The following is a 27,299-nucleotide window of genomic DNA, read 5'->3' as shown; positions in this document are numbered from 1 at the left end:
GTTCTCCTCTCTCCCTTTAGTTAGGGATCCTTATTCATTTCAGTGGGTTATCTCCATTTATTATCCAGTCTCAGATCTAGTCTATGACTCTTATTTGTCCATTACCATCGTCATGATCTGTTATTCGATCTTTCGGTTATTAGATTAAACCCCGTGTCACATAGTTTTTAGCTATGGTCGAGTTTTCACCCTATTATCTTTTTCTAGTGACACTGTCATTTTGAGGTATTGGTATTCTTTTTAAGAGTGCTGCACTACTGTTTCTTTTTACCCATATACCCTTTGTAGCACCGTTATGCTGTCAAATTTTACCTAGAACCTTTTTGTGTATGACAGTTATTCTATAATGTTGGTTAGATCATGAGTTTACTTTACCCTGACCTCCCTATGTAGCTGTTATGCTGCCGAATTTTCTCCAAATACCTTGGGTTTGGTCGGTATCCTTTTAGACTTGTTGACAAACTCTATGTGCTGATCTTACCATATCTCTTTGCATAGATGTTATGCTGTCAGATTTTATCTATTAGAGGATATATTCGTATCATCTTTTGTCTCAACTTGCATATGAGATTTTCATTTGATTACCCTATATTGAACTATAGTGTTTGTCAATTCCATGGCGGGAGTCTGACCTTGTTGACTTCACTCATTTTCAGTACCTATTTCTATTCAACCCTCACCTGTTCTACGCGGTTCTTACTAAATGGCTGAATCTGAGGAAACACAAATGGAGATATTGGACATGATGAAGACTCTCGTCCTACGGGTAGCAAATATGAAAGAAGAGTTGACCCGTTTGAAAGCTCAAGAAAAGGAGAAGGCACCCATGATTTCTGAGAATCTGCCTATTTTAAACTCTCATCTGATTACAAGCCTGGACCAGTCTGAGAAGTCATCAGTGCATAATGTTGATAATGGACCACATATCAAGGAGAAATTTTGTGAACATAAGACCAAGTTAGACAAAGGAAAATCATTACTAGAAGAGCTTGGGATATTGGATTGCGATGGAGAAAATAAGAGGGTTCAGAACAAAAAGAAGTTTGACCTTAATGACTATGTCCTTTTTCCAGATGTTATTCTCCCTCCTGAGTTTGAAGTTCCTAAGTTTGACATGTATGACGGGATGGGATGCCCGAGGAGTCATTTAAGGTCATATATTCCTGTATTAGAAATGAAAGGCCTATCTCCAGAGCAGATAGCCAAGTTGTTTTCACTCTCTTTAACTGGTGAAGCTAAGAAATGGTTTTTCACTTTAAACTTGAGGGATATCACAAGTTTGAAAGATTTAGTGGACATGTTTCTTGATCGGTTCTCTTATGGAAATGTAGAGGAAGTCATCCATTATGAGCAAAGGTCATCCAAGGAGAAACCAGATGGAATGAAATCCTTTATTGCTGAAAAGGAAATGAATTATAGTAGAACCTCCCTTCAACCTTTAAAGAGACCTTTTGTTCAAAAAGAAAAACCAGCCAAGGAGTTGAAAAGAAAATTTTCAAAATTACCTTGTACACAAGCAGCAGCTCTCAAGAAGTTGGTTAGAATGAGAAAGTTAACCTTACCACCGTGTTCAAATCTGTTGAAAAACTCAGAGAAGCAGAGTGATGGTAAATGCTATTGTTTGTACCACCAATGTCTTAGCCATAGTACCAATTATTGTGTTGCACTGAAGCACAAGATCCAAGACTTGATAGATGAGGATCTCCATATTCTACATGAGCTCAGTACTTATCAGAGACCTCTGAGACGGGATGCGTATGTTTTGAAGTCAGATGAGGATGATGGATTCATTCAGCCTCTCGCAAAACCAGTTATTTCTACCTCCCACTTTCCAGGGTCAAGTGAACCGAAGCATGTTCCATATATTCTGAGAATCGAAAATGATGATCCTGTTTAGCTGTCTGCAAAGCCAACTGTTATTGCTCATACCCCGGTACCGAGTGGCAAACTAGCTGTGAAAGGAAAAGAGTTAGTGTTTGAGATTCGGGAAAGTTCTGTCATGACTAAAAAGACTTCAGGGAGGTCAAAGGGTGGAGATCAATACAAGCCAGGTCATCCGGACTTTGTAGGATTACCCTTTCCGCGATTCTTACTCCGAGATCGGACTCAGTAGTTGTCATTATCATGGAGGAAGGCGTGCTACTCATGAACATCAGTGCTAGTTCCTTGTCTCAGTTCAAGTGTCATGTTTCAAATGTCATGTGTCAAGTGTCATATTTCAAGATTTATTTTCCGTCAAGTGTATACTAGCTCTCGTGTTGAGAGTTAGTGCGTCTTGTAGTGTCAATAAAAAGAGTGTCATGTTTGTCAATCTTGTTCATTCAAGAGTTTGTTGTTTCCGTTCTTTGTCAAGTCCAATGTAGAGCCTATTGAGGCGCGTCAAAAAAAAAAAAAAAAAGAAGAAGAGAAAAAGAGTGTTACCATTGTATATACAGTTTTCAATTCAATAAAGTTGTTCATTTTATATCTTTGATGTTCTATGATTCACTCTTAGATCTAATGTTTAAAATAACTAAAGACACCCTTTTCGGATGAGAATGCAGACGAAATTCCCCTCGAGATATGAAACATGATCAAACTAGAGGAAGAGCGTCGAGCATAGCCACTCAAAGAAGAAATCAAAGCTGTTGATAGTGGTATTGAAATCCGAAACTCGGGAAAGACTGATTGGCAAAACTTTATCTCCCGAGGAAAGCGAAAAATTGATAAACCTATTTAGAGGGGGTTTGAGGTAGTCTTGCTTGATCCTATAAGGATAAACCGGGTGAATGCCTTGTTGTGATGAAAAGCAAGACTCCATCAGCTTTAGACATTTAGTCAAAAGCAAAAATTCAAGAGAGTGAAGCATCAGACATCAAGTGAAGCTGATGAGAACATTGAGAGAAGGTTTTCAGATGCAAAGTTGTATTCATAGAACTTGATCCCCGAGAAGAACACTAGGGTTGTACATCCTGGTGGGATTTCAAGTCATTGTATTCAGATAGTAAGGACAATTCTTATGTCCAAAAGAAAGAGAATATTCAAAAGAAAGAAAGGCATGAGAAAAAGATAAGAAGGAGACGGGAATGTGTCCCTTAGACAACTCCTTAGAAAAATCAAAGACCCAAGTGATGGAGTCTATGAGATAGATTGAATATCAGAATTGTCTCCAACATTTGGAGACTATTGAGAGCAGTATAATCTTGAGCATGAGTTCAATATTCGAGAAGCGCACAAGTTTAAGTGGAGCACCATAGTTGAAGTCTTGCTTGCAAATACCGCCAGACTCTAAAAAAATAAAAAAAAATAAAATAAAAATCTCAAAGTCTTGAACCTTAAACATTCAAAAGCTTGTACATCAAAACACCAGGAGGCCATCCTTGGACGTTTGAGCCTTTATTGCCAAAATCCTAATGTTTAAAAATCCTTTTGTGAGCCCTTTGAGCCAACATTTTAAAACCAAACAATTCTTTCAACCACATTATAAACCAGGGGCATTTTATGCACCCGAACTACGCGGACCTGATCCCCAACTCTTCGGGGGTACGTAGGCAACCTGATCAATTCAGGTTCGGTCAAAACCTTTGGGATAAAATCTAAATCATCCCCCTTCCAAAATTTTGAAGCTAAAAAGCTAAACCATTCTTTGTTAAACCCAAAGCGAACTACGCGGATCTGATCCTCCATTTTTGGGGTACGTAGGTAGTCTGGCAAGACCAGATTCGGTCCAAATCGTTTGAACTTCTGATATCCAACCCTTTTGAACCCGAGCCTACCTATAAAGTTCTTCTGGTGAAACGAGCAAAGGTTCAAGGCAATTGAAAACAAAAACAGAAAGAAATGAAAAGAACGATAGTCTGAAGACCCACTAGGTTGAAAACCCGAAAGGGCGGCCTAGATAAAGTCATGTATTTGCTAAGTCGATAACCAAAGAAGCCGGCTTATGCAAAATGAGGGTAGCGGTCCAATGGATTGAAAACTTGAAGAGGCAATCCAGTCATAGGCGAAGACTTTCCACAAAAAGTGAGCTGATAAGACATGGAAGGAGTTCCTCGATTATGAAGAATTCTGAAGTTTGAGTAGTATGAGAATTCCAGGCAAAAACTGAAGCAAATGGTTTGCTAAACCAGAAACCTGGAATGCAATAATCAGGAGTTCCCAGCAGAGGAGACTCGAAGAGATGAAAAAGCAATCACTACACTGGGCAGGATTTTGGAATCCAAGTAGTGTCAGTGAGACTTACTTTGACACCCTTTTTAAACTAGGAGCATTAAAACTGAGCAATCCAAAGGGGGTAATAACCATGACGGAAATACCGATGGAGGAAATTAATGCCTCTTGACATGGTTTTTGAAATTATTCTGAGAACGGCTAGCCTTACCATTTAAAAATACACATAAGGTCTAAGGGTGAATCAAAAGTGAGTCAAGTCCCTTGAATAATGTACATTTTCTTTGATAGAGTCTTGGAAGTCTGTTCCTCATTCATATTTGTTTTCCTTCAAGGTCCAAGTCATCTGGCACTGGAAGAATGGGTGTATACTTTCTGAAGTGATAAAAATGAATAGACCCTGGTTTAAGTACCAGAGAAAAGCGAGAAATATCTTGTTCAGAAATGTTGAAGATGTCAAATTTCAAGCAGAAGGTGGTGGAAAGAGCGAACCTCAAATAGTGGTCAATGAAAGGAGAAGTCTTTGAGCGTAGCCATTATCCCATCTTTATTCCAAAGAAAGAACCTATACAAACCCAAATTTTCCTACCTATCCTGGTTTTACTTTCCTTGGGACTCTTGTCATGGAAGTACAATACACTAGGGGCATCTATTATGACTTGCGTCATAAAAGATATCAAGGAGAAAAGGTAATCAGTGCCAATGTGTATAACAAGTTGAAATAAGAGAGATATGAGCACGTCTTAAGCCAAATCTCCTGAAGAGTCAACTTCCCAAGAAAAATCAATTTCCTCAATGGAGTCTAGAATTTGCTCCCCAACCTTCAAACCTCAGCATAATGCTTTTTTACCTGTTAAAGAAGGGTCAATACCTGGAATTTTCTTCAAGTTTCTTGAGTTTTATCTTCAGCAAAGATCATGCATTTTCAATCATTCTTGGCGAAGAATGACTTATTCACCTTGTGAAATCGATCAAAGTTGGTCATTTCTTCAATCATTTCAATGAATTTTCCTTTCATTTAAAAAATATTTTTGCCTTTGGCTCCGTGATTTGGAGTTTGGTCATTTCTTTCACCATTTGAAAGATTTTAAAAGATGTTTTCACCAATGGCTCCGCGATTTGGAGTTTGGTCTTTTCTTTCACCATTTGAAAGATTTTAAAAGCTGTTTTCGCCAATGGCTCCGCGATTTGGAGTTTGGTCATTTCTTTCACCATTTGAAAGATTTTAAAAGCTGTTTTCGCCAATGGCTCCGCGATTTGGAGTTTGGTCTTTTCTTTCACCATTTGAAAGATTTTAAAAGCTGTTTTCGCCAATGGCTCCGCGATTTGGAGTTTGGTCATTTCTTTCATCATTTGAAAGATTTTAAAAGCTGTTTTCGCCAATGGCTCCGCGATTTGGAGTTTGGTCATTTCTTTCACCATTTGAAAGATTTTAAAAGCTGTTTTCGCCAATGGCTCCGCGATTTGGAGTTTGGTCATTTCTTTCACCATTTGAAAGATTTTAAAAGCTGTTTTCGCCAATGGCTCCGCGATTTGGAGTTTGGTCTTTTCTTTCACCATTTGAAAGATTTTAAAAGCTGTTTTCGCCAATGGCTCCGCGATTTGGAGTTTGGTCATTTCTTTCACCATTTGAAAGATTTTAAAAGCTGTTTTCGCCAATGGCTCCGCGATTTGGAGTTTGGTCATTTCTTTCACTATTTGAAAGATTTTAAAAGCTGTTTTCGCCAATGGCTCCGCGATTTGGAGTTTGGTCTTTTCTTTCACCATTTGAAAGATTTTAAAAGCTGTTTTCGCCAATGGCTCCGCGATTTGGAGTTTGGTCATTTCTTTCACCATTTGAAAGATTTTAAAAGCTGTTTTCGCCAATGGCTCCGCGATTTGGAGTTTGGTCATTTCTTTCACCATTTGAAAGATTTTAAAAGCTGTTTTCGCCAATGGCTCCGCGATTTGGAGTTTGGTCATTTCTTTCACCATTTGAAAGATTTTAAAAGCTGTTTTCGCCAATGGCTCCGCGATTTGGAGTTTGGTCTTTTCTTTCACCATTTGAAAGATTTTAAAAGCTGTTTTCGCCAATGGCTCCGCGATTTGGAGTTTGGTCATTTCTTTCACCATTTGAAAGATTTTAAAAGCTGTTTTCGCCAATGGCTCCGCGATTTGGAGTTTGGTCATTTCTTTCACCATTTGAAAGATTTTAAAAGCTGTTTTCGCCAATGGCTCCGCGATTTGGAGTTTGGTCATTTCTTTCACCATTTGAAAGATTTTAAAAGCTGTTTTCGCCAATGGCTCCGCGATTTGGAGTTTGGTCATTTCTTTCACCATTTGAAAGATTTTAAAAGTTGTTTTTGCCAATGGCTCCGCGATTTGGAGTTTGGTCATTTCTTTCACCATTTGAAAGATTTTAAAAGTTGTTTTCGCCAATGGCTCCGCGATTTGGAGTTTGGTCTTTTCTTTCGCCATTTGAAAGATTTTAAAAGCTGTTTTCGCCAATGGCTCCGCGATTTGGAGTTTGGTCATTTCTTTCACCATTTGAAAGATTTAAAAAAATAAAATATTTTCAAGTCCGTTTTCACACGGCATTCAAGGTATTCAAGTCCGTTTTCACACGGCATTTAAAGTCCGTTTTTACACGGCATTCAAGGTATTCAAGTCCGTTTTCACACGGCATTCCAAGTCATTCCAAGTCCATTTTCACATGGCATTCCAAGTCCATTTTCACATGGCATTCCAAGTCCGTTTCCACACGGCATTCAAGAACGTTTTCACACGGCATCCAGATTCATTTTCTCTTCAAATTTCAAGATCATTTACAATCAAATCTATCCTTTAATGTTGGCAAGAGAGGCTATCTCGTCAATATGTACTGAGTTAAGAGTTGGAGAGAGGCTATCTCACCAGCGTTTGCAAAGTCAGAGTCCGGCGAAAGGCTATTTCACCGTGTTATCTTGTGGATATCATTTTCAAAAATCAAAAATCAAAAATTTTAAACTCTTTAATTTTGGGCCAGTCAAAATGTGTTGTCTGTTCAGCTTTGACATTCGCGCGACAAGCACGCTCTGCCAAAGAGGGGCATCTGTAGACACCCCATTTTGACTGTGCCCTAATCCTTTCGATTTTGCGCAAAACCCCATTAAATCAACTAGGCAGGGTCCCAAACTCCACCCTTAGCTAGGTCAAGGTCCCGGCTAGGTCCCCATAAAATTTCGTTGAAATCGGAATGCGTTTGCCCAGCGAACGAGCCGAGAAAGGACCGTTGTGTAAACCAGAAAAAGGGAGGTGAGTTTATCCTGGGGAGGGCTGAATTTAGCCATATAGGACGCGCAAAATCGCGCGCCTATCATTTCTTTTCACGCAACCGCGCGCCCATCAAATTTGGAGTGCCAATATCATTTCCCAAAATTTTCTTTAAATACGAAAATCAAAACAGAAAAAAAGAAAGGGAAGAGGAAAATTCGCAGAGAGGAAAAGGGAGAAGAGCAAAAACCCATTTTCCAAGCTTCTTCTTCATTTTCTCCGATCAACCATTGCCGCCGGTCATTTTTCGGCCGGTAGTTACTCATTCTCGCCGGCTATTTTCGCTCATCACCTACCCTTGAATCATCAGCTAGTTCACCTTCTTCTCATTTTCGCCCAAACGCGCAGAGAGGGAGAAAGATTAGAAAGGGGATTTTTTTCTTCATCTCGGTTAGAGATCATTTCCAGATCTATCAGAGAGAGAGAGAGAGAAAGAGGAAGAGGCCGCCATTATCTCCTTCTTCTTCACTTCACCACCTGCAAGCCACCGTACTTCTTCTTCTCCGGCAATTCCACCTCCTCCGGTGAGCTTGAGCTCCGGTAGATCATTGTGTATTCTTCTCAATATGTGCGATTTGATTCGATCTTCCCTCATGTAAGATCTGGAGCTTTGTTTAACTTGAAACCCTAGATATAAAGCCTAAGACCTTAGATCCAATTTTTCTAAACCCTAGATCTACATCCTTTGTGTTTTGAATCATAAAATTCTAGATTTGTGCAGAGTAAGGGAGAATTTTCTGATCACCTTCTTTGGAGGATCTCACTGGAATCCTAAGCTCCAGCCGGCCAAAAACCATTTTCTCCGATCTCCTTTTTTCCAGCAAATCTCCGATTAGCTTTTTCCGCTCCTCAAGCTCCGACCGATTATCTTCTCTGGCAGCCTTGCTGTAGCTCCGGCCAAGTCCCGAACGACATATTCGTACCTCTAAGCTCGCTCTTTGCACAAAGCTTTGACTGGAAATCCTAGATTTCGTTGTTTTTCTTCATGAAGCCCTAATTCAAAGTTCTAAACCTCACTTTCAATTTCTAGATCTAGTGATCCATTTCATTATAAAGAAGAAGATCTGTTTCTCTTGTCTTTTCTGGAAAGTCACTTTGTGATCGAGATCATCTGTTGCTCAATTGAAATTTCCATTGATAGTTTAAGCATTTTTTCTCCTCCTCCGATCGAATTTTGTTAGAATCTTGCAATTTCAGAGCAAGAGAGGGAGAGAGATCCGAGAATTTTTAGAGGAGAGCTGATCGTTATTTTCTCCGGAATCAAAGAGCTGCTGTCCAATTCATTCATAAATTCTACTGAAATTTAACTTCTCTATCTTAATCCGAAATTGAGTAGAAGAAAAGGAGAAGCTCGGATCTACATTTGAGGTTCTTTATTCAACGAATTTGATCTTGTGAACAGCAAGAACTGGAATTTTTTTTAGAATTCCAGTAAGAGAATCAGAAATCTAAAACTCATCAACTTCAGAGGGATTCAGGTACTCTGCTTTTAGTTTCATATGCGGATTGAAATGATTAGGCATGCTTGATGTGGAAATTAGTATTGATTTCATTTGCTAAATGTTTGGATATTTTATTTTATTGCATTATAAGGTGTTAGATCTGTTTATGGTTTTGTTGTGAGTTAATAGAGAGCTAAGGTTCGGTTACTGTGTCGGTCTTTGTGTTGCATAAATCTGTCTTAAATATTGCACATCCAATGTTTGGCAAATGGCTTCAAAAGAGTTTGGGCATAATGTCTTATGGTTTAAAAATTGATTCCATCCCAATTTTAAAATTTTCAATATTAATGCTTGAATCATACTAGTGTAATCTTTATCATGGAAGTTAATATTGTCGTTTAATGTAGAGGTATAGATCATTTCAGGTTTTATGTTTGTATGATCAATGTATATGTCTCTTCAAAAGGCAGATTCAGGCCACTTTAGATTTGTTCCCAATGTTGTTCACATATAGGTCAATTTGGTATGTATTGCTTGGAAATTGAAATTTCTTGGATCTATATACACTGTTTTGATTCATTTTGTTTAGTCATGTAGAAAATATATCTGTCTAGCCATGTTTGAGCCGTCATTTTGGCAAGCTTGCAAAAATAGAATATATATATTTTTTATGTACCATTGTTCCTCTCTACATTACAGTTGTTGACGTTAATTGTTTACAATCATAATCTGAAATATGTATGTTAATTCTCATTTTAGCTGATTTACTGTTATATATTGATGTGGAAAATGTGAGGAGTAGAAGTTTAAATGGACGTTGTAGAATTATGGTTAAGATATAATGATGCTTGTGGCTGTTTATTTAATTGCTGATATGAGAGCTATCATATTTTAGTAGTCATTTTGATTTAAGTTGTCCTTTAATTTTTATTAGTTGATAAAAAAAAATATACAGGAGAGATACTTGTTTGGCTGCTTAATTTTTACAAGCATGTAAATTTATTAGTGATCAGATGTTTATTTTGTTTCTTTTTTTCAAAATCCCGCGAGTGTGCAAATTGAATATGTATTAAATGTTTGCTTTGCTTTTATACTCATTTCTTTTTTTATTTAAATAAATTGTTAATAGGAAGAAGGAGATCAGATGACTACTCTATTCGATATTATCGACATGAGTACTGTCTGATCTCAAGGCGGGATTAGAAATATTATCATGTGTATATGATATCAGATGATTACTTTGGCATCATCTGATTTCATTGGAGTCCCCGTATTGGGGTTTGTGGTTGGTTTTGAAGTGTTTGATATTGTTTTTACTTTATTAGGCTATCCAGCGGCTGGTCTGGACTAATTAATGTTATTTATCATTTTATGATTACTATTAGATTATATATTCTTCTTTGCTTAGCACTTGATTTATTTTTAGAATAAAATTTGCGATTATCTGGTAGTTTTTTTTCTTCTCTTTTTGATAGACTAACACAGTCTTATAGATTTCTGTTAAAATTCTTTAGATATTAGAATTCCCTCTCGTTGCAAGGGCGATGAAGGCGCTAGCCCAAGCCCATTTCTAGGGGACTTGCACAGTCCAAATAGCATTCTATTTTCTCAAAAGACTTGCCTAGTCTTTTAGATCCAAATCTTTGGAGACAGGCATTGTCTCATTAATTAATCAACCTGAGTTAACCTCTAGAAGACTACCTCTAGTCTCATAGGTCTTAAACCCTCCTCTTTGTGCATCATTTGGTTTTGGGAGAACATCCTACTCGGCTTGGCAACATACCCCTTACCCTTATGGGTATTGGGTTGCACATTTGTTGCACCCTAGGGCTAGGTAGCTGTCCGGCCCGGCTGGATGTTTTACCTTTGCCAAATATGCACAAGGTCTTTCCTTATTACTTGTTGAGCTTTATCTTAGTTTGATTAGTCCACTAGCACAGGAATCCGTCCTTAGTTTAGAGAGTCAATCCTCTTGTTCAGGAATCAAATTCTATCATCATAGGGGTTAGGATTCTATTCTACCTCTCATCGTATCATGTTTTTATCCACTCTTGCAAGGTATAGGATGCTGTCCAACCCTTGCAGAGCTGTGTTTCTATTCTTTTCCCCCGCAAAGCATAGGATGCTGTCCAACCTTTGCGGGATATCAGGAGTCTGTCCTCCCCTTATGATGATAGGATTTGTCCCCCTTGAGTCAAAAATACTTAAAAACAACAAAAACATCTAAAAAACCAAAAATCTCAAAAATCTTGAGTCATTAGGAGTAGTTAGGGAATCTGTTTCGAACTACGTTGGCTTGATCCTCTTCCACGAGGTACGTAGTGCAGCTTGAGATTCTTATCTCAGGTCCAGCCAAACCTTTTGTAAATAAATCATTTACCCATTTTAAGAAAAAATACCAAAAATCTTCAAAACCTTGTTTTCAACAAGATCTTCCTCTAGAGTTAGGAGTTTATCCTAGTTAAAGAGTTTTAGAGTTTTGAGTTTGTCTTTGATGTGTTGTGTGGTTTGTTTGTGTTTGTGTTAGAGTTAGGAGTCTGTCCTAGAGTTATAGGAGCGCCTCCGTCCAGTCAGTTGGCGATTCATATCGCTGACTGATGATTAATTCTTGGATACGCTAGTGATCCCATTGTTTCCCTTAGGGCGTACAGCCTAGCTACACATAGATTATAGGAACCACCTGCATTAGCTTAGGGCTAACCTGCATTTAGTTAAGACATATAGGGTGTCCTAAAATCTACAATCCATTGGAATTTAAATAATCACACAAGAAGCTTTAAGAACTAGTCTGGTCTTTTAGATCGAGTCTAGGATAGAGGTCTAGATGTCTTAGGCATCATAGCTTAGAATAGGTGCGAAGAACTACGTTGCCTTGATTCTCGTGGAGGCGGGGATACATAGGCTTCTTTGGATGAACATCAGATCATCTAAAGACTCGGGCCTAGGTATAGATTAGAGTTTTAGGGTTGTATGGTATCGAGTCATTTTCTATGTTTTGCAGTGTTTTCTTACTTTATTGCGCAGACCTTATACTTTTTTGGTGTGTCATGCATGTGTTTGTTCATCAGAACTTAGACACCCATTAGGCATGTCACTTATAACCTAGCTATGCTTAGGTGACACATGTTTCTTTTATTTTATCTTGTGTGCCTTTGATTTCATCTCCGAGACATGCATGATTAGATAGACGTCTTCTCGGAGATATTTATTCCCATTTCATATGATTTTCGCCCAAAGCTCTTCAAAATTATTAAGTAAATGGCATAAGAGACCAGGTGTTTGCACTTGGGCGGATGAGGTGCTCTTTAGACCTTCCGAATTCGTAACCAGGCACGAACCTTATTTTATATCTCTGGTTATCCGTTGCAACAGAGCATAGTATGGGATCCAAGGCCCATTTGCCTTTTTCCTTGGATGGCGACTCTTCTTTGTTTAAGGTACGCCTCGAATCTGGGCTAGTCCCCGAATCGAGAGGTATCTCACCTTTCATATCGTCACTCATGCTGTGAGAGGCATTATTCTTTCGAGAGTTCCTTGGTAGAGCTCTCCATTCACGTGGATGATCCTGAGACTGTTAGCGCGTGGGGCACACGTCCCTGCCGCCTCTCTCGGATCGGGGTCCACAGAGGCTAGCCAATTCTCATAGGAAGGGGCACCACTTCCACACTCACATAGGTAGGTTTACGAGTGCCCATGTAACTATAACACCCTAACAACCTGGTTATTGGACTGGCTCTCAATTTCAAATATCATAGCCCCGTTTTGATATTAACGCCTAGTTTTCAAAATGCGATCACCTAGTTTTGATACTGGCACCTAATTTTCAAATTTTATCACCTAATTTTGATACTAGGACCCTGTTGTCAGATGCCATCACTCGCTTTTGATATTTGCACCCTGATTTCAAATATTTTTGCCCAGCTTTTGATAGTGGCACAAATTTCATCTCCAACACCCTATTTTTAATATTGACACCTTGTTTTAAATATGTTATTTACTGGGACTTGCTAGGGTCAATCACAAATGGCATTTCGCATACGGTCTATTGCAAGACAGAAAGGCCACCTCATCCACAAATGTCGTGTGCCCTGAGGTCAGGGGCGTGCCATCCCTCCTCTCGGCCGAACTCTTCCGGTTCTTGTATCCGAAGTGGAAGGATCGGTGGTGCTCAACATGCTCTCATGGGTCCCTTACTATGTGTCAGTTGTGCTATCGATAGCCTTATTTTGACTCCAATAGGTGTGGTTATGAGACAAGTGATGAGTGTATTTATATTGTAAGATCCCACATCAGAAATGGAGAGAAAGTTCCTAGGCAATATATGTGAACCCCCCTCTCTGTGTAGATGCGTTATTAGCATCTCCAAGGCGTGACCCAGCAGAGTGGGTCAGGCACGGTTAGTGCTGTTGGAAAGCAAAACCGGGGATGGTAAAAGACCCAGAACAGGACAATATTTACCTAGTCGTGTTGGGCATGACAGAATAGTATCAGAGCGTACCTCCCACAGTACGGTGTGCCAGCGAGGATGTTGGGCCATAAGGGGTGGAAAATCACCATCAAAAGCATCTCTTTCTTTAGAAAGAAAAGAAGGTCCCCACCCACATGTTGTCTTCATCACGTGAGGATCTAAACTACAGTCGTTGGATAGTCCTAAAGTTTTTTTCCCTAGAACTAACAAACCGCGATGCTCAAGCACGAAAGTCGTATTTTATCTTTACCAAAATTTCCTGACAGGAAAATATCAATGTTTTTGGCTTCTTGTTGTGCGAACAAGGGAAAATCGTTTCTTTCTCTTGTTGAAAGACTGAGAGCAGCAAGAAAGGTTTTGACTACTGTGGACCGTCCTAACTAATAATACTGTGGTCCTTATCATGCCAAATTAATTCATTTTACTAGTTCCACCACCTAATTCTCTGCTTTGACTTGGGTATTGTTAGGTCTAAAATTGGTAACAGGTTATGGTAGGGCCGGAAGGGTTGATCTGGCAAGCCACAGCTGAAGGGCCAATGGAGTCCTGCGCTGCACAAGCACAGACAAGGATACAAAGGGTCAGAAGACCAACCCGGAGTGGTGCTCTGGACGGGCGCTTCGATACTCAAGTCAGTATGAGCAGGAGTGCAGAGCAATGTCAGAGCAAAAAGCTTAGGGTTTGGATCTCAGATCCCTCACCTTAGCACAAGTGAAGGCTATTTATAATGGTTCTGAGCCACCTGTCCAGGACAGGTGGTAGCCCTTGTATGGACCAGGTTTCATACCTAGGAGGGGCAGGTGGAAGTCCCCGATTCGTCCAGGTGTCATACCTAGCAGGGACAAGTGTTGGCTTTGCAGTGGTCCATGTGAGGGCCACGTGTCAACAGCCGATTGGTTGCAGATTTTGGACCCCATCAGTTGCCCCCTGGTTCTCCGAGCCATTTATGACGGCTTGGAGAAGCAAGAAAACTTACTGCCATAATCCAAGCCCTTCTGGGCGGCTCGGCCGGACAGAAATTGCGCCGGAGGTCTGTCCGTCTAGGCCTTCTGGGCGGCTCGGCCGGGCAGAATTTGCACTGGAGGTCTGTCCGTCTAAGCCTTCTGGGCGGCTCGGCCGGGCAGAATTTGCACTGGAGGTCTGTCCGGCCGAGCCCTTCTGGGCGGCTCGGCCGGACAGAATTTGCACTGGAGGTCTGTCCGGCCGAGCCCTTCTAGGCGGCTCGGCCAAGCAGAATTTGCACTGGAGGTCTGTCCGGCCGAGCCCTTCTGGGCGACTTGGCCGGGCAGACTTTTGTCTTCTAGCGAACGCGTCATATCCTGTCCGGCTAAGCCTTCTGGGCGGCTCGGCCAGACAGAATTTTGTCTTCTAGCGAACGCCTCATATCCTGTCCAGCTAAGCCTTCTGGGCGGCTCGGCCGGGCAGACTTTTGTCTTCTAGTGAACGCGTCATATCCAGTTCGGCTAAGCCTTCTGGGCGGCTCGGCCGGGCAGAATTTTGTCTTCTAGCGAACGCGTCATATCCAGTCCGGCTAAGCTTTCTGGGCGGCTCGGCCGGGCAGAATTTTGTCTTCTAGCTAACGCGTCATATCCTGTCCGGCTAAGCCTTCTGGGCGGCTCGGCCGGGCAGAATTTTGTCTTTTAGCGAACGCGTCATATCCAGTCCGTCTAAGCCTTCTGGGCGGCTCGGCCGGGCAGACTTTTGTCTTCTAGCGAACGCGTCATATCCAGTCCGGCTAAGCCTTCTGGGCGGCTCGGCCGGGCAGAATTTTGTCTTCTAGGGAACGCGTCATATCCTGTCCGGCTAAGCCTTCTGGGCGGCTCGGCCGGGCAGAATTTTGTCTTCTAGCGAACGCGTCATATCCTGTCCGGCTAAGCCTTCTGGGCGGCTCGGCCGGGCAGAATTTTGTCTTCTAGCGAACGCGTCATATCTAGTCCGTCTAAGCCTTCTGGGCGGCTCGGCCGGGCAGACTTTTGTCTTCTAGCGAACGCGTCATATCCTGTCCGGCTAAGCCTTCTGGGCGGCTCGGTCGGGCAGAATTTTGTCTTCTTAAGATGACCAGATTTTCTGGTCGGCCTGAGATGACCTCATTTTCTGGTCGGCCTGAGATGACCAGGAAAAATATCCTGTCCGGCCATAGTATTGTACCGGAGTGAACCAAGCGGCTCCTTAACCCCAGTTTAAGAACTTGGATTTCATCGTGGGTGGTTTTTGGCCCCCGTACTCTCCTGGCCGGGAGTTGGCTCACAGCCATTTAGAGGCGAACCGAGGTGAACCACCAATGCAGGATCCCATTTTTCTGAACTCGGATTTCAGGTGGTTTTCCACGGGTGGTCCCTGGCCAGAATTGGGTTCCAAGCCATTTCGGGACGGACCGGAGTGAACCACTGCTTGGATCCAAGTCTTCAGAACTTGGGCTTTATAAGGTGGTTTTTCACTGGGTGTCCTTGGCCGGAACTGGTCTCCAAGCCATTGCGGACGTGCCGGAGTGTACCACCGCTGAGCTACAGAGGTCTAAGTCTGCAAACACTGCAAACACTGCAAACACTTAGAGCTGAGCTGAGGAGGTCTAAGTCTGCAAACACTTAGACTGAGAGCTAAGTCTGCAAACACTTAGAATCTTCAAGGTTGGGTTTCCACTGGGGCGGGTCCTTGGTTGGAACTGATCTCCAAGCCATTGCGGAAGTGTCGGAGTGTACCACCGCTGAGCTGCAGAGGTCTAAGTCTGCAAACACTGCAAACACTTAGAGCTGAGCTGAGGAGGTCTAAGTCTGCAAACACTTAGACTGAGAGCTAAGTCTGCAAACACTTAGAATCTTCAAGGTGGGTTTCCACTGGGGCGGGTCCTTGGTTGGAACTGATCTCCAAGCCATTGCGAACGTGCCGGAGTGTACCACCGCTGAGCTGCAGAGGTCTAAGTCTGCAAACACTGCAAACACTTAGAGCTGAGCTGAGGAGGTCTAAGTCTGCAAACACTTAGACTGAGAGCTAAGTCTGCAAACACTTAGAATCTTCAAGGTGGGTTTCCACTAGGGCGGGTCCTTGGTTGGAACTGATCTTCAAGCCATTGCGGACGTGCCGGAGTGTACCACCGCTGAGCTGCAAAGGTCTAAGTCTACAAACACTGCAAACACTTAGAGCTGAGCTGAGGAGGTCTAAGTCTGCAAACACTTAGACTGAGAGCTAAGTCTGCAAACACTTAGAGTCTTTTGGCGTCTAGCGATTGCGCCATATCCTGTCCGGCTTAGGCTGTGGACGGCCAGGCCGGGCAGGTCTTTTGGCGTCTAGCGATTGCGCCATATCCTGTCCGGCTTAGGCGCTGGACGGCCAGACCGGGCAGGTCTTTGAGGTGGTTTTCCACTAGGGCGGGTCCATGGTTGGAACTGATCTCCACACCAAATTGGACGCGCCGGAGTGCACCACTGCCGTTCTCTAAGTCTACAAACACTTAGGCTGAGAGCTAAGTCTGCAAACACTTAGAGTCTTTTGGCGTCTAGCGATTGCGCCATATCATGTCCGGCTTAGGCTGTGGACGGCCAGGCCGGGCAGGTCTTTTGGCGTCTAGCGATTGCGCCATATCCTGTCCGGCTTAGGCGCTGGACGGCCATTCCGGGCAGGTCTTTGAGGTGGTTTTCCACTAGGGCGGGTCCATGGTTGGAACTGATCTCCACACCAAATTGGACGCGCTGGAGTGCACCACTGCCGTTCTCTAAGTCTGCAAACACTTAGGCTGAGAGCTAAGTCTGCAAACACTTAGAGTCTTTTGGCGTCTAGCGATTGCGCCATATCCTGTCCGGCTTAGGCTGTGGACGGCCAGGCCGGGCAGGTCTTTTGGCGTCTAGCGATTGCGCCATATCCTGTCCGGCTTAGGCGCTGGACGGCCAGGCCGGGCAGGTCTTTGAGGTGGTTTTCCACTAGGGCGGGTCCATGGTTGGAATTGATCTCCACACCAAATTGGACGCGCCGGAGTGCACCACTGCCGTTCTCTAAGTCTGCAAACACTTAGGCTGAGAGCTAAGTTTGCAAACACTTAGAGTCTTTTGGCGTCTAGCGATTGCGCCATATCCTGTCCGGCTTAGGCTGTGGACGGCCAGGCCGGGCAGGTCTTTGAGGTGGTTTTCCACTAGGGCGGGTCCATGGTTGGAACTGATCTCCACACCAAATTGGACGCGCCGGAGTGCACCACTGCCATTCTCTAAGTCTGCAAACACTTAGGCTGAGAGCTAAGTCTGCAAACACTTAGAGTCTTTTGGCGTCTAGCGATTGCGCCATATCCTGTCCGGCTTAGGCTGTGGACGGCCAGGCCGGGCAGGTCTTTTGGCGTCTAGCGATTGCGCCATATCCTGTCCGGCTTAGGCGCTGGACGGCCAGGCCGGGCAGGTCTTTGAGGTGGTTTTCCACTTGGGCGGGTCCATGGTTGGAACTGATCTCCACACCAAATTGGACGCGCCGGAGTGCACCATTGCCGTTCTCTAAGTCTGCAAACACTTAGGTTGAGAGCTAAGTCTGCAAACACTTAGAGTCTTTTATTGGAGGAGCTGGCATATATTAGTGACTCAAAAATGAGGGACACTGTTTAGTGACAACTCCACTTTATTTCTCTTTGAAATTTAATTACAGAGATTCTTTACAGGCCTTCAAGCATTGGCTCTGAGGAACTGAGCAAGATCCTGCTGCGCGGCCTCTGACAGGGCAGAGCCGATCTGGACAACCCTCAGGTAGTCATCGCTGTACAAAGGGACGCATTCTTCCCTTTCAGTGCCGCTACATAGCACCGCCTCGACTGGGGCTGATCCCCTCTGAGAACCCCTACACCTCCTGGTGTAGTGAACTTCATCTTCTGATGATAGGCGGAGGGAACAGCTCGGAGGAGATTCTGGCCGGGGCGTCCCAGGATAGCATTGTAGGCCGACTTGGCCCTTACCACCAAGAAGTTCACCATGGCGAAGGACTGGCAGGGCGGCTCCCCGATAAGAACTGGAAGCTCGATCTGTCTTTCAACTTTGACAACTTCTCCGGAGAACCCGAACAGATCAGAGTTGGCCGGCTTCAGACGGTCAGTTCCGATCAGCATTTGCTCAAAGGCGTGATAATAGAGGATGTCTGCGGAGCTCCCGTTGTAGACCAAGATCTTCTTCATTTCCCAGTTCGCCACCAGCATGGTGATGACCAGGGCATCATCATGCGGGAGGATCAGGCCGTCGAGATCTGCATCTGAAAAGGATATCTCGTTCTCTAGCCTGGCCTTCTTGCTGCAGGTATGGATGGCGTTGACCTGCCGGGCATAAGTCCTGCGGGCTGATGAAGAGGTTCCTCCTGCGGTCGGCCCTCCTGAAATGGTACCAATAACACCATGAGGTTGAGGTTGAGGTTGAGGTACCTGAGAAGGGGGGTTGGCCGGGGCAGGAGCTTGGATGCGGTCGTCCAGAGGTTGAGCGTCCCGGGGGCTTCTGCCTCTGTTCCTCGGCTTGTCCTTGCGCTCTCTTCTGTTGTCATTATTTTTTAAGTACCTTCCGAGGTACCCTCTGCTGATCAGCTGCTCGATCTCCTCCTTCAAATGAAGGCACGCGTTGGTGTCATGGCCGTGGTCCTTGTGGAACCTGCAGTACTGGGACATGTTTCTTTTCCCCGTCGAGGTTTGCTTCTCCGGCCACCGGATGAAATCCTCTTCCCGAATGGCTGCCAGGATCTATGCTCTGGACGCGGTCAGCGGCGTGTAATGCTCTCTCGGGTGGGGGCTTCTCCCATTTCGGGAAGGGCTTCTCTCCCTGCGGGAAGGGCTTCTCTCCTCGCGGGAAGGGCTTCTCTCCTTCTTCTGAGGTTTATCATCCATACGCTGCTTGGTAGGGTTCTTCTCCTCAGGCCTTCTCTTGCTAGCAGAGTCCAGGGCGACGAGAGTTTCCTCCACCGAGATGTACTCCTCTGCCCCGGCCATCAGGTCTGCGAGGGACTGCGGATTGCGCCGGGCCACTGCTCGTCTGAAGTCAGTTGATCGGGCGCCGGCCATAAGGGCATTCGTGGCCGCGGAGGGATCCAAGTTGGGAACCTGAAGAGCTTCCCTATTAAAGCGACCAACGAACACTTTCAAGGCCTCATCATCTCCCTGCCTGAGGGCCATCAGCGAAGCCGTCGTCTTCCTGGGTCTTCTGCTGCTCATAAAGTGATGGGCCAGGTCGTCCCCAAAGTCATCGAAATTGTCCACGGACCTGGGTTTGAGCCGCGAGTACCAGTCCCTCGCGGCTGCGGTCAATGTGGTGGGGAATGCCCGGCAAAGGAATCCATCCGACGCCCCGTGGAGGAGCATTGTAGTCCTGAAAGTCTCCAGGTGGTCCACGGGGTCGGTGGTCCCGTCATACTGCGAAATCTGCGGCATCTTCCAGCCCGCGGGGGCTGCCGCGCTGAGCACTCTGTCCGAAAATGGGGGAGTGCTTGTGAAGATCCGGGAGGCAGGCCGGCCCTGCTCTCTGGCGAGCTCTTCAATCCGGTGGTCGATCTGCTGGATCCTTAGTAAAATCGGGTCGTCTCTCTTCTCTGCCCGGTGGACGGGCCTCTCTCTTCTTGCCGGCGGGCTCATAGCAGAGCCGGACTGACTGGCCGGACTCCTTCGCCGGTGCCGCGATCCTTCTCCGTGCGTGGGGTCTCTCCTGCTACCATGCTTTTGTACGGAAGGAGATCGTGACCGGTGATGTAGGCGAGGCTCGGGGCGCACATGCTTGTTCCGGGAGAGGTGATCTCGTCTTGTGGAGTGACGAGTCTGATCCCGGGGCAGGGGCGTGTGCTCTCTGCGGGAGCTTCCCCTCCTCTGGGTGGGCTGAGAAGCCTCGAATGGGTGCTGCTGGAGTGCGGGGGCCGGATTCCTGAACTGCGCAATCATAACTGTCATTTCTTGGAAAAGGGCCCGCATCTCCCTTGGGGTCGGGGTAGGGTCCGAGCGGGTCGGACTTTGCTCCCCTACCGCCTCGGCCTCTATCTGCGAGGCCAGTCGCTCGCTTCTTCCTTCGCGGGGGGCTGTAGCCCGGGTCGTCCGGGAGGTTGGCACATGCTTTCCGTTTTTCCCTACCATTGCTTGAGTGAGGTTCCGAACAGCTTTTTGTTCCGGGGTCCCACGGATGACGCCAAATCTGTTAGGTCTAAAATTGGTAACAGGTTATGGTAGGCCCGGAAGGGCTGATCTGGCAAGCCACAGCTGAAGGGCCAATGGAGTCATGCGCTGCACAAGCACAGACAAGGATACAAAGGGTCAGAAGACCAACCCGGAGTGGTGCTCCGGACGGGCGCTTCGACACTCAAGTCAGTATGAGCAGGAGTGCAGAGCAATGTCAGAGCAAAAAGCTTAGGGTTTGGATCTCAGATCCCTCACCTTAGCACAAGTGAAGGCTATTTATAGTGGTTCTGAGCCACCTGTCCAGGACAGGTGGTAGCCCCTGTATGGACCAGGTTTCATACCTAGGAGGGGCAGGTGGAAGTCCCCGATTGGTCCAGGTGTCATACCTAGCAGGGACAAGTGTTGGCTTTGCAGTGGTCCCTGTGAGGGCCACGTGTCAACAGCCGATTGGTTGCAGATTTTGGACCCCATTAGGTATCACCTTTCTGTGAACGGCTGAGATTAAACTTACTAAGAAACATGTCTTTTAACCTCACCCCTTCACAAAAATGTTGAAGACTGATTTGCAAGGGTGGTGAACCGGTCTCTATATTTAATTAAAAAGAAATGTATGCCCCAATTCTCATTCTATCAGCAAGAGCCCATTGACCAATGGTTGGGATCATTCAATGGTTAGTACAAATAACGTGGGATTAATTTTCCTCTACTAGGGCTATTCACTACGAGGATCTCATTGGACATCTGCGGGCATTTAAGCCATGGGTCATGATTGTCTACTGAAGTTAATATTTGGGCATTGCATTACTGCGGGAAAGCCCAATGGCTGATGTCGAGATGAAGCAGTGTGGGCCCATTTTAGTACAATGCAAGGTGGCACGAACCTTTTGTTTATTTCAAGATCCAACCAAGTTTCACGATGAGAGAATTCTTTTTTAACTTATCCCTCCTAGCAAAATTGATGGCAAAATCTAGCTCTTCAAGCCAAACTACATCTAATTCCCACTGGAAGCCAACCTACATCTAATTCTTTTGTACTTGTGGATCCTAACCAAGATGAATGGGTGCAGTGAATTGTTCACGCGTTGAATGGGATCGTACCAGAATAACATATGGGTAGGACTAAAGGTAAGTCTATTCGTCCAAGACTGGACCCTTTATATGTCCTTCGACTTGAGGGGTCATATTGGTTTGTGAGCCCGCACCATGACATTGGTATGCCTTATAGTGGCTATGGGTTTAGGGTCACATTCAGGAAGTATTGGGTCCTTAGGTAGTCATGAGGTCAATAGGGATGTCGGCCATGGAATCTTTCACCTCTTGTAAAGAGGAAAGTCATCTACAGTTTCAATCATAACATGGGGCCTTTAAAAGTGCCTAGCTATGAGATTTGGTATAAGGTTTATCAAAGGATTTCGAAAACAATTGTGTGTATTTTGAAATGGTTTTGCAATTGCATTTGCGGCCCCAGGCTGTATGATTGGAAGGTCTATCTTTGGGTGGGCCAAGGGGGTAGTCAGTGTCCACCCTCCTTAGCTACCAGCCTAGTAGATGAGGATTGGAGGAGAACGTACACATAAGATGTGATTAGGGGTATTGCATGATCTTACGGCCATCTTCAGGTGTATGTCCTGGTGGAGGCAACCTGCCCAATGCGACAGTAGTATGATTACAGAGCGAGGTCTTAGTGGGGCTTATTTGAGGTTGTACTAGTTCGACCATCGGATCCCTACGATGATCCCAGTCACAACTCGCTTGATCCATTATGATCCTTGGAATATTATGATCCCAGATTTATAGATTGCATGGATGTACGAGATCCGTTGTATGAGATACGGGGAGGATTTGCACAATATATATGGTGTATGCACTGAAAGTCTGTGGTGGAATCAGTACACGCGGTGGAAGCTTTGGTACACGAAAAACTAATTTTTTTCCTTTTCCACCGACCAGACCAAGTTCCTAGTTATTAGATTCATGATGGGGATGAATTGAAATATAGAAGAATAGAAAACTTTACCATAGATTATCTGAGAAGATAATCACTGCTTGATCTACTCCCCACTAAGTGCTCAGTGTTTCTCAAACCCGAGAGCTCTGAATGTCGATGTAGTGGCTCCTCTCATTGCATAGATGGAGGAGGAAGAGAAGAACTTAATCGGAATCCAATCCCAAACTGAAATCCTTGCGGCTTCTTTGTTCTTTCAAGAACAAAAAAGTTGAGATCTTTAGTTGCCACTTTTGTATTGTACAGAGTAGAAATCAATTTCAACAAGCTTTCAACCAAGTAATTGTATAAAGAAGGCTCCCAAGAGATTTAGATAAAATCTTTCAACGGTCAAAATTTCTGAAATTTCGGCGAAATTTAGATAATATATTATTTTTTTATATTTCTTTACAGAATTTCAGCTGAAATTATGAAAATTCTGGCCAAAATTTCGGCACAAAAAACCGACATTTCAAGCGCCTTTGCCGAATTTCAGCTGAGATTTTGGGATTTCGGGATTTCAGCTAAAATTTCGGTTTCGGTGAGGACCGAAATTACCCCCAAACTAAAATTTAAAACTTTGGATAGAACGATTACATTTTTCCAAAAAGCACAGAAATGTCTCCCAAGAGGGTATAAATACACTCAACAGTGGTCTCAAAATCATAGCTTTGATACTAAGGCTCTTCCTCTCCTTTCCCTGTTCATCCCTTTTTCCTTACCACGCTTGCCAGCTTCTCTTGTGCCTTCGCAGACAGCAAGAAGAAATGTAAACATGTCTAAGCACATTACATGCATACTAAGCACCCACACATTGGAGCCTACTATTAATCGGCGATCAGCAAATTACCCACAAAGCTTTGGGGATTATGACTTCATTCAGTCTGTAAAGAGTGATTACACGGTGATTATTTAATAAATCGGCAATAGATATCTTTTTCTATATCTAATAAATCGGTAGGGGTCCCTGTTAAACCCCAGCTCGCTCATAAAAAAAAAAGGGTGATTACACGGTGATTATTGCAATCCATTGTGTTTCCCCAACATTGGGAGTATGAAAATTTGAACTGGTATGTTTTTTATGCAGGGTGATATGTATGAGAGACGGCTAGAGAAGCTAAAGGAAGACGTGACGGATTTGATCCAAAAAGTTGACCAACCAGTAGCTCAATTGAAGCTTATTGATACCCTCCAAAGGCTTGGTGTGGATTATCACTTCAAGACTGAGATCAAAGAAGCACTAAGTGACATCAACATGAGGATGGAGGATGATCTCTATACTATGGTTCTCCAATTTAGGCTTCTTAGGCAACATGGGTTCAAGGTCTCACAAGGTAATTAAATATGCTCTAATGACACAATTGCTTTTAAACTTACTGTGATATCTAACTTTCCAAGTGTTTGTGAGAGACAGATGTTTTTAATGGGTTGTTGGACGAGAATGGTAAATTTATGGAATCACTTTGTGAGGATATAGAGGGGATCTTGAGCTTGTATGAAGCTTCACACCTTGTTTTCGAAGGGGAGATGGTCTTGGACGAGGCCAAAGCTTTCACAACAAGACATCTCAAAGAACTCAAAGGGAAAATATTAGACCAGAACCTAAAAGTAAAAGTAGAGCATGCCTTGGAGCTTCCTTTCCACTGGAGCATTCCAAGGTTGGAGGCAAGGTGGTACATAGAAACATACGTTGGAGAAGCAGATATGATCCCATTGTTATTTGAATTTGCTAAGTTGGATTACAACATGGTGCAAGCTATATACCAAACTGATATTAAAGACATGGCTAGGTAAGAAGAGCATGCAGCTGGTATGATCCTTCTATATCTATATCTATCCATCCATACCTCTATCTCTCTCCCTTATTGTTTAATTGGTTGTTGAGAGCTTCTCTAGAATTGTAATAGCTTTTGACAACATGTTTATTAATAAAAGCTAATGTGAGTCCATCTCATCAATTACCAAAACATGGTAGTGGAAATATGAAAATATCATTAGCCTATATACTTAACTTGCTTCTTTCCTTTGTCATTCATTTTCTTACAATGGAAAATTGTATTTGAAAACCTTTTTCTTTGCTGGATTTTTTATTAGATTTTTTATTGGAATTTTTTCTGTTCTGGATTTTTTACACTTCATGCATAGCATGGGTGGAGCCCACCAATTTACATCTCAAGTTTTGATATGGTTGGACCCTCCATATCTACCCAAAATCATGCATATTGTGGGGGCCACCATTTTACACCCCATGGTGGGCCTATATCTAAACCCCAACTCCATGCATAGGGGGTGGGGTCCATTGGTTTTCGCCCATGCATAGTATGGGTCAAGAATGCTAGTACATGATCCTATGCAGGGAACATATTGGCCCCCACGATATGCGGCGCAAATATAAGGTAAAAGGAGAAAGTGGTGCAAAGAACTACTTTTTGTGCCACAATGATGCTCGGCTAGAGTATAGGGATTTCACATGGAAGAGTAAATGTCCCATGTGAGAGAGAGAGAGAGAGAATGCAAACTATTCCCACATAAAAACTAAAGAGTGCGTGTGTTGGGGGGGGATGCACGGTCAATGGAATTTGGGACCCACCCCCTCTTTGTTTACACAGTTTTAGTTGGCTATTGGCAGGTGTTATTAACAAATTCCAAAAGGTTAACAATGGCCAATAAAAGAAGTCTTGTTACAAGCTGGGATTACCAAAACAAGGGAATGATAATATAATATAATCTATCTAAGATTATTTATAGTGAATGTGTGAGGGTATGTAAGTTACCACTTAAAAGATTTCCATTTTTCTCATCTTTTGTTCTTACCATTTGCTAGGTGGTGGGGAAGTTTGGGACTTGGTAATAAGTTAAGCTTTGCCAGAGACCGTTTGCTAGAGTGCTTTCTATGGGGTCTTGGAATTACGTCCGAACCAGAGTTAGCACAGTCTAGAAAAGAGCTTACAAAAGTAACTCAACTCATAACTACCATTGATGATGTCTATGATCTCTATGGATCTATGGAAGAACTAGAGCTCTTTACTGATGCGGTCGAAAGGTGGTGTTTTTATTTTTTTTCATTTTGTAGGAGAAATTTCACAATATTCTGAGAGCTTATGACGCTTCTTTTAATTCTTGTACTTTCGAATAATTGGTGGAAATTTTCAGATGGGATGTTAGGGCCATGGAAAAACTTCCAGAGTACATGAGGATATGTTTTCTAGCTCTCTTCAACACCGTCAATGAAATGGCTTATAATACCCTAAAAGAACAGGGATGGGAAACCACCCAGTACCTGATAAAAATGGTAGTGCATTCAATATCTTTTTTGTCTAGTTTGATGTTTACTCTTGCATAATTCAAGTAACTAATTTTATGTCATACTTAAGTGTTCAACTTATCTCTGAGTGGTTTTATTTAATACAGTGGGCAGGTCTATGTAAAGCATACCTTGTGGAGGCAAAATGGTATAATAATGGATACATGCCGGCACTTGATGAGTATCTGACCAATGCATGGATTTCAACATCAGGGCCAGTCATAGTGGCCACTACATATTTTTCATCAAAATCAGAGATAACAAAGGAGGCAATGGAGTACCTATACAATTATCCGAATCTCATACGCTGTTCATCGATGATTGCTCGACTCTGCAATGATTTGGGGACCTCAACGGTACATGAGCTATGCATCACTTAGCAGTCTTGTTTCATTAACTATATGACCTTTGAATGTTAAGATATTTAAATCATTGAATTTACTGCATACTTGTATCTCTTTCACCATTGCAGGCAGAGCTAGAGAGAGGTGATGTCCCGAAATCGATCCAATGTTATATGCATGAAACAGGTGCTCTAGAGGCAACTGCTCGTGAACATATAAGAGGTATAATTAGTGATATGTGGAAGAAGATAAATAGAGATTATGGCTCCTGTTCTTTGCTTCCCAAAACTCTTAAAAATGCTGTGTTGGATTTCGCAAGGATTTTTCAGTGGTACTACCAATATGGCGATGGATTTGAGGTTTCGAACAATGAAACCAAGGAGCGATTCATGTTATTGTTGGTTGAACCCATTTCAGTTATGGAATAGTTAGCCCAGCCTGATTTATGTAGATGATATTGAAGGATTAATAGTAGCTTCATGTCAGTGGTTATCAGATTAAACCCAAATCTAATGTTATTTACATGAACTAGCAAGATTACTCATGCTATATACAGAATAAAAAAATTACATAATATTATGGTATTAACTGTGATGTGTTTCTAGTCATTGCCTTCGAAACAACAAGTCCATTTCAATACTATTACTCAATTTAACTTCTACAAATAAAATTCTATCTTTTTGAGTACCTGCTAGACATCTAAAACAGCCACACATTTTTATTTTTCTTCCGGACCTGTGCAAGAATACATTTCTGTCTTCCTGGGTTGGGAAATTTGTTAGAAGACCAGAGCCAGATCTGAAATTCGGCATGTGGAATTCAGATTAGGTTTGAATCTTATCAAGATCTATTGGTAACCGGTTTTTCCTGAGGTTATCAAATTGAACATCCAATATCACTAGCTCAACTGAAGAGAATGAGTTCTATCCAGCAGCTGACACTCGATTTTGTTATATGATTCAATGACCTTTAGATCTGGGTTCTCAACAAGAAAACTGTTAAATCTTGAAATGTTTTTTTGGTAGATAAGCTAGGAGTTGGCGAGACCCCTAAATATATGGAATGTTAATAATATCGTATTAGTGTTCTGGATTCTTATGAATCATCTAAGAAAATAGGCATGAATTCTCTTCCTAAAAGCTGAATTAAATGACAAAACTAGTGGCTGAAATTCATGATTGTTGTATCACTTGGTCAATGAGCAAAGCTTCC

At 43.3% G+C, this 27,299-nt stretch overlaps 1 protein-coding gene across 1 annotated transcript; it reads left to right on the top strand.

The window, feature by feature from the left end:
* The first annotated feature begins 703 nt into the window (after positions 1 to 703).
* LOC143848859 (alpha-terpineol synthase, chloroplastic-like) lies at positions 704 to 26,718 on the top strand. Its single transcript, XM_077357916.1, has 10 exons — positions 704 to 1,356; positions 1,642 to 1,810; positions 1,898 to 2,051; positions 23,174 to 23,343; positions 23,527 to 23,773; positions 23,854 to 24,229; positions 25,264 to 25,482; positions 25,593 to 25,731; positions 25,851 to 26,099; positions 26,216 to 26,718. Exons 1-10 carry the CDS (start codon positions 704 to 706, stop codon positions 26,513 to 26,515), a joined length of 2,676 nt encoding a protein of 891 aa, XP_077214031.1. The 3' UTR covers positions 26,516 to 26,718.
* Positions 26,719 to 27,299: the final 581 nt, after the last annotated feature.

Source organism: Tasmannia lanceolata, unplaced genomic scaffold, assembly GCF_043159265.1.
Source record: "Tasmannia lanceolata isolate RefF3 unplaced genomic scaffold, GAP_Taslan_0.1 ptg000016l, whole genome shotgun sequence".
Lineage (NCBI taxonomy): Eukaryota > Viridiplantae > Streptophyta > Magnoliopsida > Canellales > Winteraceae > Tasmannia > Tasmannia lanceolata.
Note: the sequence above shows the minus strand (reverse complement) of the source record. Positions and strands in the feature narration are given on the sequence as shown.

Coding starts and splice junctions, on each gene's coding strand:
- LOC143848859 (XM_077357916.1), top strand. CDS start 704: ATGGCTGAATCTGAGGAAACACAAATGGAGATATTGGACATGATGAAG. Junction 1,357..1,641: donor GTCATCCATTATGAGCAAAG/GTCATCCAAGGA, acceptor CCAATGTCTTAG/CCATAGTACCAATTATTGTG. Junction 26,100..26,215: donor ATGATTTGGGGACCTCAACG/GTACATGAGCTA, acceptor TCACCATTGCAG/GCAGAGCTAGAGAGAGGTGA.